Source organism: Gavialis gangeticus, unplaced genomic scaffold, assembly GCF_001723915.1.
Source record: "Gavialis gangeticus isolate Ggan-Ray unplaced genomic scaffold, GavGan_comp1, whole genome shotgun sequence".
Classification (NCBI taxonomy): Eukaryota; Metazoa; Chordata; order Crocodylia; family Gavialidae; genus Gavialis; species Gavialis gangeticus.
Window position 1 is genome coordinate 99335437 of NW_017729033.1, and position 12585 is coordinate 99348021.

The 12585-nt window shown below is 45.4% G+C and overlaps 1 protein-coding gene across 3 annotated transcripts in view; it reads left to right on the forward strand.

The window, feature by feature from the left end:
• The window catches only part of FAM13A (family with sequence similarity 13 member A), a 261003-nt gene that overhangs the window by 85181 nt on the left and 163237 nt on the right, over positions 1-12585 (forward strand). For all 3 annotated transcript variants that reach the window (XM_019526054.1, XM_019526052.1, XM_019526053.1), the window contains exon 6: positions 1542-1625. In XM_019526054.1, coding sequence (XP_019381599.1) covers positions 1542-1625 — 84 coding nt within the window. The remainder of the gene's footprint in view (positions 1-1541; positions 1626-12585) is intronic.

Genomic DNA, 12585 nt, shown 5'->3' on the forward strand with positions numbered 1-12585 from the left:
CACTCCTCCCAGCTGGTGCCCATTTATCAATCAGCACCAAGTGGCAGGGCTATTGTGAAATGCCCGCAAAATCAGCTCTGCACACTGTGAGTGGGTCATGAAAAGCTTTTTGTCTTGCCAAAATGTAAGTAGATCCCAATCATAATTTTCATGTTGGAGTTAATGGAAATGCTCATTAGAATTGATAGTCTATAATAGGAGTGTCAAATTGATAGTCAGTTAAACTGATAGTCTATAATAGGAATGTCAAATTCACCTTATGCCCTGGGCCAGATCTGGATTGCAGGGCTCCTTTCAGGCTGGATTCAGCTTGGGGCGTGAAAAAGCAGTGGTGGCAGTGGCAACTCTGGCTCTAACCTGCAGCATGTGGGAGTGGCAGCACCAGCAGCTCCAGCTCTGGCTCTAACACAAGCTATGTAGTTGGGGCCAGTGGCTGGAGAGGTAGGGCTGTGGCAATCATGACTGGCAAAAAGGGCCAAAGTGTGACTGTGTCTCTTTCAGCCTTTGCTCACCCCCCTGCCACAGACTGCCATGGCCACCAGTGACCAATGGGCCTGGATTCTGTAGCAGACCCTGGCCCCAGCCCAACTTCCAGTGGCCTGCCAGTAGTGCAGTACATCAGATGGACTGGATCCTTGGTCCATATGTTTGATACCTCTGGTATACAGTGTTGCTAACTACAATCCTGAATATTTCTTAAGACATTAAAATGTACAGAAAATGTAAACTAAAGTATAGTTGTACAATATTTTTTTACAGAACTTCTCTATAAGAGAGAGTACAATAAAGTATTCAAGGTATAGAGCAGTGGTCACCAACCAGTGGATCTCAATCAACCAGTATATCTCAGAGCCTTTTGGAGTCGATCTGAGGCTGGGGTGGGGGACTGAGTGCCCACATGCATACACACACGCACCCCAGCCCAGCAGGTCAGTCTGTCAGGGAGGGAAGGGATGGGGGCTAGATCGAGGCCCCCGCAGTGAGGGAGAGTGCTGCAGAGGCAGAAGCAGGGATAAGTTGAGTGGAGCCCTGGCCAGGTGGGACTTACCTGCTGGGGAGGTGCTCCCCCAAATAATTTTTTCTCCCTTTGCCTCAATCTGCCCCCACTTCTCTCCCCACAAACTGACCTGTTGGGCAGTGGGGGAGGGACAGGGGGTGTGTGGCACCAATGCATGGTAGATCTTGGGTTGCTTTTAAATGCCAAAATTGATCTCCTACTTAAAAATGTTGGAGACCACTGGTATAGAGTATTTCAACTGCAATTGAATCAGACACTTCTCTTCCTCCTTTTCTACCATTTTTTTCTGGTGTTTTCTAGTGGTTTTCTACCACAGATTTTTGGATTTATTTTTTTTTAGTATAAGCAGCAAATTTTTAGCTCTAAAATACATAGGGAGAATTGTTTTCACATGCTTACCTCTTGGATCTATAAATCTAATCCAAAGATAAAGAATATTGCTACGTTTTTGTATGTGCCTGTTTAGTTTTAATTTTTTTTATTTTGTCTCTCTCTTTTTTGGGGGGGTAACATCATCATGTAGGAGGCCAGTTGTGAGCAGTCCCTGCCTGTCAACCTGACAAGAGCTCTGGAAAGGGAGGCACCAAAGGCATCTCCAAGAAGCAAGGTACAGTGAAATGGACATGTAGTTAAACTTCCCTGACATACAGGAAGTGAGTCACAGAGAAACAATAGGGGTTTTCTGGATCTGTAGAGATGAGAATTTTCATGCCAACAAGAATCCTTGGGTCCTTTTCAGATTCCTCTATCTTCTTCCTGTTTCTTGTTAATAAAGCATGCAATCAATTAGTGAAGTTACCTATTGCATTGGGTTGATGTGGAAGCATTATATTCACTTTACACATTGGTTAGTTCAAGGCCATATTTTAAGAATGGCATGTTACAAGCAAAAAGGTTTATTCCCAAGATTTTTCAGCTTGGGAGGGCTCAACATGGATTGGATCAGTGGGGCCCAACCTTTTTTGCAGATGTGCCATGAATTAGCACCACACCTTCCCAGTGCCACTCTGATCCCCTTCCCCCAGATGATCTGCTTTGTGCTTTCTGCTCTCTGACCAATCTGTTGCAAAGTTTTCTGTTCTCCACTCTACATCCCACTGTGCTGCCTGTCTCACAGATTCACAGAAGTTTAGGGCTGGAAGAGACATTGTGAGATCATCAGGTCCAGCCCCCCTGCTCTGGGCAGGAAAGACTGCTGGGGTCAAATAACCCCAGCAAGGTGTGTGTCCAGTCTCCTTTTCCCTGTGCTGCCATGTACAACACACAGGCTGCCTGTGCCACTTGTGGCACTCGTGCCATGGGTTGACCATCCCTGAACTATACTATTGATCCAGTGGTTTTATTCTATAGCCCACTTTAGGTGGAACTACAAAGGTGCTGAACATTGGCCTCACTCTGTTCCCATTGAATGTAATGGTAAAACTCAGGTTGGTTTTATGAGGAGCAGAGTTAGCACTGTTCTGTGTGCTCTTGAAAATCCTTTGGTTGAGGATGGAAGATGCCCATTAAACACTGGCTTCCCTGGGGTGTGGGTGAATTCACGCCATCCCGCTGACTCCCAGCTGTGTCTGCCATGCTGCTTCATAGAGGAGTCTGCCTGATCTCCATGGCCTGTCTGGCCTTCATGGAACAGGAAGGACCTTTACTATACCTCTGTCCTCTACCATTTGTGGGGTGGCTACCATCCTAGAATGTTCTAGAAGTCTGTTGTTCTTTTGTTCAGGGCAGACAAAGAATAGCAGCTGTGACTGCCTGCTGGGCAGGGAGCCAACAGAGACAAGGCCAGATCTGTATCTAATTATGCACATATATGCACACTCCCTGTACCTGTTACAAGGTCCAAGCACCAATGAACCTTATGCTAATTTGTTAATAGCATGTCTCCTGAATTTAGAAGAGGGTCTGTTCTCTGTACAGAGGGATCTCCGCAACCATAATAGCTAGAACTGCACACTGAAATGTAAATTAAATAATTTATTGGAATGCTAGATTCCCCTTTTACAATTTAGATAAGTGAATTCTCTCTGGGTTGGACATTGGTATGGAAAGTTTCTACTGCTATGAGTGTTTGATTTGCAGATCAGCAACACAACTGTGTTTTCCAAAGCTGGTTTAAAGCAAGCGTAATATGAGATGCCAGTCTGGAGGGCCTGCATTTCTGCCACAGCTAGGTCATGCTTTTCTTTGAGAATGCAGTGTATTTATGGATTACTTTACAATAAATAGAGAGATCAAACACCTGTTCTAAGAACAGTCAGATGAACAATAAAGGTCCCTTGGAGCTGGTTTCAACTTTTTTGCTTCATTAATGCACACCCACATGACAACACTTACTTGGACACGTACACAGAGACACATGCACACACACATAACTCAGTGAGGAACTGCTGTACACATTTTGCTGTTCCATTGCTTTGTTAATAAGGTCTACTGAGGAGGGTTATGTTACTTTTTGACACATGCCCTTTATGTAGCATGCCTGTCACAGTCCTGAGACTGAGTCATCCCCGCTAACTTTGTTTATGACTTCTTAGCTCTGACATGCCTATTTGACAGGAACTGACAAAACATAAGGATGGACATGGATGTAAATGTAAGGATAGAGATACATGGAAGTCTTATCTTCCAAGAACCAACTTAATGATTTCCCCATTTAAGTCAGCATGTATTACATTTGCAGCATGTGCTCAAATGTAATACATGCTGACTTAAACCTCATTAGCCAATTGTCTTTGGTCACCAGAGTGCATGTTTTGCTGAGTTAATATGGAAAATGCCCCCTTTCCTCTCCCATAGCCCCTTAGGCAGACAATACCATCTTAGTCTGTGTTTATAAGGGGCCTAGCATGGTGGTGATGTCCTGATCTATGATTAGGGTTCATAGATGCCATGATAATACTCCAAGTCATAAATAAAATCCCTGGTGACCTGTGGCAGCCACAGCAAGAATATCTGTTAGGAAAAGAGGAAAATGACAGATTTTAAACAGTCACTCATTAAGAGCATTTGCCAATAAGCTATTTTTGCCAATAAGCTATTTTATATGGGAAGCAAGACAGTCTTCTAGACACTTCGCAATATTTTTCAATAAGAGAATGCAATAATGCACAGCAGTGGTTACCAGCATTCCAGCTTATCAGTGTTGTTCCTCAGTGTGATTATTTCTCTTGTATAGTGTAGTGTTTTATAGAAAATGGCACTCCCCAGCTCCCTGTCCCTTGCATCATGAGACACGGGTCATGAGCTTTGTACGTGCTTTTCTGCAATCTCTACAGCAATTGAAATAGATTAAAAGGCGGTATGTAGCAGAGCAAAGTCACCTTTTTAGTAAAAGCTATAGTCCCACATAAAAGGTCACCTGTGTAAACAGTCTGAGGAAAGCAGAAGGAAATGAAGGGAAAACTGAATGTAGGCATGAGGTTCAGAGTTAAGAAGTGGTGATGCATGTCTGAAAGCAGTTTTGTTGTGCTTTTTATTACTCCTGTCCTGTCTCACTGTGATCTGTTGGCTTTTGATAATGGTGTATAATACAGTGGTAGAAAAAGGGAGAAATGCTTAGTTGGATCAGTATCTGCCCATGCTTCAGTAGCAATTGAGGGGAAAGCACCATGTTTCCATGCATCGTTATATGGCATGTTAATAATTCTTTTATCCAAACAGCTTTGCTGACATCATTTCCTCTATTAACAAGGATGTTTTCTTCTTTTCCTGTGGAACCAATGCAAGACAAATGGGACTACCTGATGGGGGATGGAAAAGGGCTTGTGAGTAGTAGCAAAGGTTTTTGTATTTGTTTATATTAAATCATTTTTTCTAGGGGGGGACCCCCACAAATACAAAGTGATACCCTTGGATTGTGATTTCATGAGCTGTTCCTCCAGGCTCACTTTCATGAGTTCTGCCCTAAACCACCTAAGAGGCTTTTGAGGACTTACGTTGGTATAACAGTAAAGAAACTTAGGTCTCTTTAAACCCCATTTGTCATAGTTAGAGGGAGTGTTACAGTCGGGGCAGGGGAGGAGCTGGGAGTCAGGGCTCTCTCCTCCTATTCCAGGATTGTTTCACTTTTGGCAACCAGTCTCAGAGAATCAGGTACCCAAATCTGATAGAAATTCGGTATGAGCTGGTTGTCTGACTCCTTTACTGTTCTTTGAAAATGCCAATTATAACCCAGCAGGCTGTAATTTAACTATCCGTAAAATACAGATTATCAACACCACCCAGCACTACTGGGGGATGTAACTTATTACAGCTCAGTTGTGAGCCATGCTATGGGACCATTCAGAAACACAGTGTCAGTGTACGCCTTTACTTACTCCGTCCAAACCAGATACAAGGAACTGCTCCAGGAGGCCACTGTTCCTGTATCCTGCACCTCCACCATGTCAGTGGCCGGCATCTATGAGTTGGCACATAAGGGTGGGCACAGATTACATATCCACCAGTCCAAGGGAGAAGCAGGGTGACCTAGCAGCACAGTTTGGGGAGAAGGTGAGAAACAAACAGGGCAAAAAAAAGGTTAGGGACCATTTAGAAAAGCTGGATGTGTATAGATCAATGTGTACAAATTAACAATGCACCCGAGGATGCTGAGGGAATTGGCTAATGTGACTGCAGAGCCCTTAGCCATTATCTTTGAAAACTGGTGGTCCCAGATGATTGGAAAAGGGTAAATATAGTGCCCATCTTTAAAAAGGGAAAAAGGAGGCTCTGGGGAACTACAGATCGGTTATCCTCACCTCAGTCCCTGGAAAGATCATGGAGCAGGACTTCAAGGAATCCATTTCTAAGCGCTTGGAGGAGAAGAAAGTGATTACGAATAGTCACCATGGATTCACCAAGAGCAAATCATGCCTGACCAACCTGATTGCCTTCTATCATGAGATGACTGACTTTATGGATATGGGGAGAGCAGTTGACATGATATACCATGACTTTAGCAAGGTTTTTGATATGGTCTCCCACAACATTCTTGCAAGCCAGCTAAGGAAGTATGGGTTGGATGAACAAACTCAAAGGTGGAAAGAAAACTGGCTAGATTGCCAAGATCAAAGGGTAGTAATCAATGGCTTGACACCTAGTTGGCAGACAGTATCAAGTGGAGTGGCCCAGGGGTCAGTCCTGGAGCCAGTTTCTTTCAATATCTTCATCAAAGACCTGAAAGAAGGGATGGAGTACATCCTCAGGAAGTTTGCAGATGACACCAAGCTAGGGGGAGTAGTAGATATGCTGGATGGTAGGGCTAGGATTCAGAGAGACCTCAACAAATTGAAGGATTGGACCAAAAAAAATCTCATAAGTTCAATAAGGCAAATGCAAAGTCCTGCACTTAGGACAGAACAATCCCATGCACCAGTGTAGGCTGGGAACTGTCTGGCTATGCAGCAGCTCTACAGAAAAGGACCTGGGGGTTACAGTGGACAATAAGCTGAATATGAGCCAACAGTGTGCCCTTGTTGCCAAGAAGGCTAATGATATGCTGAGCTGAACTAGTAGGAGCATTGTCAGCAGATCATAGGAAGTGATTCTTCCCCTATATTCAGCATTGGTGAGGCCATACCTGGAGTACTGTGTCCAGTTTTGGGTACTGTGTCCTGCTACAGAAAGGATGTGGACAAATTGGAGAGAGTCCAGAGGAGGGCAGCAAATTGGTGTGGGGGATGGGGGACATGACTTATGAGGAGAGGCTGAGGGAACTGGGCTTATTTGGTTTGAAAAAGAGAAGACTGGGGGGAGATTTAATGCTGCCTTCAGCTATCTGAGAGGTGCTTACAAAAAGTATGGAAATAGACTGTTCTCAGTGGTGGCAGATTCATACATTCATAGATTCGTAGATTGTAAGGGGCTGCAAGGGACCTTGCAAGATCATTGGGTCCAGCCCCCCTGCACTAGGCAGGAAAGACAACTGGGGTCAGGTGACCCCCTCAAGGTGACCATCCAGTCTCCTCTTGAAGATTTCCAGGGTAGGTGATTACACCACCTCTGGAGGGAGTTGATGCCATTCTGGGCACCCTGACTGTGAAGAAATTTTTCCCAATGTTAAGCCTGACAGTCTTCCAGCAGTTTGCGGCCATTACTCCTGGTTTTCCCCAAGAGTGCCCTGGTGAACAGTTGTTTGCCAAGCCCTTGATGTATTCCCCTGATGTAGAGATAAGCTGCTATCAAGTCCTCTCTCAGCTTCCTCTTTTTTAGGCTGAAGAAGCCCAAGTCCCTCAGCCTTTCCTAGTATGGCTTGCCTTGCAAGTCTCTGATTATACCGGTGGCCCTTCTCTGGACTCTCTCAAGCTTTCCCACGTCCTTGTTGAAGTGTGGCACTGAGAACTGGACACAGTACTTCAGCTGCAGTCTCACCAATGCTGAGTAAAACAGAAGAATCACTTCCTTGGTTTTGCTTGAGATGCATTGGTTGATGCATGCCAGAGTATTGTTTGCTGTGCTGGCTACAGCATCACACTGCCGGCTCATGTTCATACTATGGTCTATTATTACCCCTAGTTCCCTTTCAGTCATGGTGCTAGTCAGTAGGGTGCCACCGAGCCTGTAAGTATGTTGGGGATTGTTCGTCCCCAGATGGGGCACGTTACAACTCTCAATGTTAAACTTCATCTGGTTCCGTTCTGCCCAACTTGCAAGCCTGTTTAGGTCCGCCTGTATCTGCAGCCTATTTTCAAGCGTGACCACATAAATCAGTGTTGTCCGTGAACTTGGCCAGTGAGCTCTTCACCCCCCACATCCAAATCATTGATAAAGTTGTTGAAAAGCACTGGACCAAGCATGGACCCCTGAGGGACACCATTGACCACTTCATGCCAGAACAACACATATCCATCATTAGAACTCTCTGGGTCCTACCAGCTTCCTACCCACCTAACTGTTGAGCAGTTAAACCCACAATCCTCCAGTTTTCCCATGAAAACATCATGGGGTACCAGATCAAAGATGGTAGGACAAGGAGCAAGTTGCAGCAAGGGAAGTGTAGGTTAGATATTAGGAAAAGCTTTCTCACTAGGAGGGTAGTAAAGCACTGGAACAGGTTACCTAGAGAGGTGGTGGAATCTCCATTGTTGGATGTTTTTATACCTGAGTAGAAAGCTTTGGCTGGGATGATCTATTTGCTTTGAGCAGGGGTTGGACTACATGACCTCTTGAGGTCCCTTCCAACCCTAACTTTCTGTGATTCTATGACTGAGTGAATCACAGTCTGTTTTTGGGGCTGCTCCTGGAGCAGCACACCTACATATGACTCCCTTGCTCATAGCTTATGTTTATGATAAAAGGCCTTTGGTTAGTGAAAGCATTATTGTGACACTGGTGAGCTTCCACTCGATAAGCACAAAAGCATTCCTTCCTCCCCAGCTGTACTATTTCTTCAGGTTGACTTGGTAAGATTCTCTAATGTATTTTGCTGTGAGAAATTACAGAATTAATTGGTGAGTGATTCCAAATAGAAGCTGTCAAACCAAAGAGCCAGTGCTTAGCACACATTCTTTGTTCAGCACCACTTCTGAGGAGGTTATACATACAGGCAATAGAGGAACTGAACTCAGTCAGGTGAATGAGTTGCTATGTTTCATTAGCAGAGATAGACACAAAACTTTGGTATTCGGAGGCAATCCAGATGAAGTGCCTACGAGCAGTGTATAGCCACTAAATCCTAGCCATAATTTCTGATTAATTTACCACGTGCACGACGTCTACACTATGAAAATTACCTGTTGCTGACAACATGTACTGGCAGCCAGTGTCTGAATCAATGCACAGTTGAACTGGAAGTAAGATGAACTGTGTTCAACAAGGTACAGAACCTGCAGTTGATAGTGTGGAGGGTGTGGCGGGTGCAGAGATCCCACCTCAGGAACACAGCTGGGTATTCGTATCCCTCCACTGTTTCCACCACGTGAGGCGGGCCAGTAGGGGGTGCTCCTGCGTTGAGCCGCCCACCTCCCTGCGCCCGACCACCTTCCAGGCTCCGAATGCCTCCCTAGGGGCGCCTTATGTCCGGCCGACCCCTCTCCCGGAGCACACTCGCTAGTCTGGGGGTAACGTGCCGCCACCACCCCAAGAATGGACTGTCTCGCGGCCCTGTGTCCTTGGGGTAACACAGGCCTAAAGTCCCACGGGTACTCAACCCAGTACAGGCACTTGGGGTACTTCCCCAAGTCCGGGGGCAAAAAGGTATAGTCTCCCTTAGTCCACAGACCTAAGGGGTCTCTTAGGCATAATTTAGACCCACCCCTCAATAAGTCTCCCACACCAGTCAAAAAGGAGAACTTTATTGATTACAGGGGGTAGGGTAAACTAGGGTACAGGATAGAGCAATATCTAGAAATCCTAAAGAGCAAACAGTCTGGCTGTGGTAGCCTTTTGATTACGCATCTGTGATACCGCCAGCTAAATATCTAATCAGATTGAGTAGCTTACTCACAAGCATCTTCCAAAGGCAGGTGAAGTTTCCCTTTGGAGGCAGGCGGTTCCTAGCTCGTGAGTTTGGGGGCAGAGAGCCAGTTTCAGATGTTAAGGCTTCTCTGTCCCCTGCCTGGCTGCTGCGTCACCTCATGGCCGGAGAGGAGAGACCGCCTCCTTCCCCGTCCTAACTTATATAGCCCCTGTGACCTCATTCACCTGGGCCAGCGGAGGTCAGCCCCAGTTGGCTGTCAGCCAACCAATTTGAAATGCATCACCTGTTACCGGGCAGATTCCAGCTCCCCAGGTAGATGCCCCTCACCCAGGTACCAGTCACGTAGGCAGAGGGAGCAGGTTTCCCCCCTCCCTCAGGAATGCAGCCAGCTCAAGTTCCCTAAAGAGACAGGCTGAGGGTGTGGTCCCCTGTGTGCTGGGCCCATCCCAACTGAATGGTCACAGCACAGAGATTTAAATCACAGTGTCACAGGGCAGAGATTTTTGGGGAGAAACCAAGGTGGCTTTCTGCCACAGAGGGCAGCTGTGAGATCTGACTGTAGACAAAAGATGGAGCTCTGGCTTTTCTGAGAAAGGTACTTCTCACAATGGAAATGTTTCATGACTTCCACTGAGTGAGGAAGTAATAAACTGAGTAGGGAAAAGACCTCCACTGCTGGAGAAGAAGCACAGTAGCATTTGTTGCACAAAAACTCTCTGGGAAACCACTAGGCCTTGAAGGGAAGGAAAAAGCTCCTCTCTAGGTGGCACACAAAGGAACCCAAGGACACTCCATCTTGAAGGACATGTATACAGGGAAAGGGGGTGGACACTACAGCTGAATGTATCATAAAAGTATTCTCTCTAAGCATCATATTTTAAAAATCATAATGTCCAGAAAAATTGGTAAATAAGAGGGGAAAAAATTAAAAACCCATTTTAAAAGATCCCCAAGCACATCAAATAATTATTCTGTGAATTTTATTTGACTGGCTACCATGACTCTTTTGAATAAAGCTTAGACTAACTCTGACATTTGCAGGCTTAATCAGCAACTTGTCAGTGATTGTCTCCATTGGAGCAGCTTGCATAGAATCCATTGATAAGGAAACAAAGCTATGACATCACTTTTATTTTAAGCCCTGGGGGGGAATTCTTTGCTGGTGAACATAGGGTGAAGCTGCCCCTTCTTTATACCAGCAAAAAAATTGGTTCATCCGTCTGAAAAACTAACCAGAGTACTAGTCACCAGGGGAAAGCAGGTTTGAGGTTCTTGAAACTAAGATCACCTTTTAAGATAATAGGTACCAAAATTACATTAGGGACTTTGTCAACATTTAAAACAAAAATGGCTTCTGAATCTAGAGCAGCTAGATGACTTCCCCACAAGTCTGACAGTTTTTGAGGCCAAAAGGAGGTTATTTATTGCAGTTAACCAAGAAAGGGGAAGAGAGATTGAAAATAGTACTGGTAAGAGGACTGTGAACCCTCTCTTATCACCAACATCATATTGAGCAATCTTCCAGTAGAGCCTCTATAGATTTAGAGGCTTTCTCCACATTTCCTGTATTGGGAGCGCTCTCAATAACTCTAAGGTTACATGTCACTGAAAGTTTAAACCTGGCAAGTTTTTGCACTCTGTTTAAAAGGGGGAGAAAAAAAAACAGATGTGATGTTCTATCCAGTGTAAATGTTGTATTATAGCAGGACACTAATGCAAGATACAGAAATGCACTGTGAATTTTTTTTTTAAATGGCAGCTTATAAAGAAGACAGTGCAGGCTGGACTGTCTAAAAGTATATGTCCAACAGCAAAATACTGTCCAAAAGCTAAATAAATGTAGCAGGGCTATGGAAAAGGATGGGAAGAGGTTTCCTCATCTTGTGAAACTTTTCAAGGTTTCAATGATGTTCTCATGCTGCAAGGTAAGGATGAAACCAAAACCTGTTGGAGTTTATCATGAAATACAAAGAAAGATGCATTCTTGAATAGCTAGTATTGGTAGTGATTTGTGAAATGGGAAATCTAAGTTCAAGGCTTTACTTTGCTGTTCTTCCATATCCCATGTATGGGCTCTAACCTCTTCTCAGCTATTCTGCAGTAGGTCTCCTTCACCCCTCACCTGTAGAATAAGACACACACACTTACTTTATGCAAGGTGGGACAACTCTATCAGGAGATATTGAGACTTCCACCCCAAAATACTGTTTCATGTCTCTGTGGTCCATGTCTCAGTCAGGAGCCACTAGGCTATCTGTTGTATTGGGTCTGTCTGTTCTCTGAGTAGAGAACACATTCTTGATAAAGGTTTTGTCTAAAAAGGTATGAGAAAAGGTTCAGTGGTCTTTTCCTTTTGGGAAACTGAGATAGTGAAAAGCTCCTGACAACATTTAATTATTCTCTGACCATATTTAATTACTCCTACTGCCCTGCATAATTCAGTCTTTTCTCTTTGTCATTGCTATTTTCAAGTATACTGAAATGCCCCTTTCAAACGTTAACACCATTGGTTTGGGCAGTAGTAGAACTAAGGTGGGGCAACTTGGGCAGCAACCTTGGGTGCCAACTTGGGGTGGGGGTGGGCAGAAAATAACAGCTTAAAGCTGCTACCAGGAGGCCCCACTGCCCCCTGCACTGCCATACCCCAAGCACTAAGCTGTCAGCCTGTGTGAAGCAGCAAGTATTTGCTTCAGATTTGGATTCAGCCAATTCAGAGGGACAGTGATTTGATTCAGCTGTGTCCCAATTCGATTCAGCTGATTTGGATTTGGAGATTAGGCACCGATTCAGAGATCTGGCCATAGAGTATAAAGGCAGTCCTCAATGATGCTGCACACAGCTGCCAGCTTGTAAGTCTGTTGTGGTGGGTGGAGGCGGGAGGGAAGGGATGGGGGCAGATCAATGCCCCCACAGTGAGGGAGGGATTGGGGCTGGGGCGGGGGCTGGGACAAGCTGCCCAGCCAGGGCAGAGGGGACACAGGACTCGGGGAGGGGGGATCCCACCACTGCACACCACCATACACTGCCAGTCTGGGAGCTGCTCTTCTGGTGGCTCCTCTGGCAGCTCTCGCCACCAGTGCAGGAGGGCATGGGAATGGGCATGGGGAATTTTAGGGTGGCTGCAGCCCCCCATAGCCCCTGCTCCACTGTGCTCTGTGGGGTGGGTGGA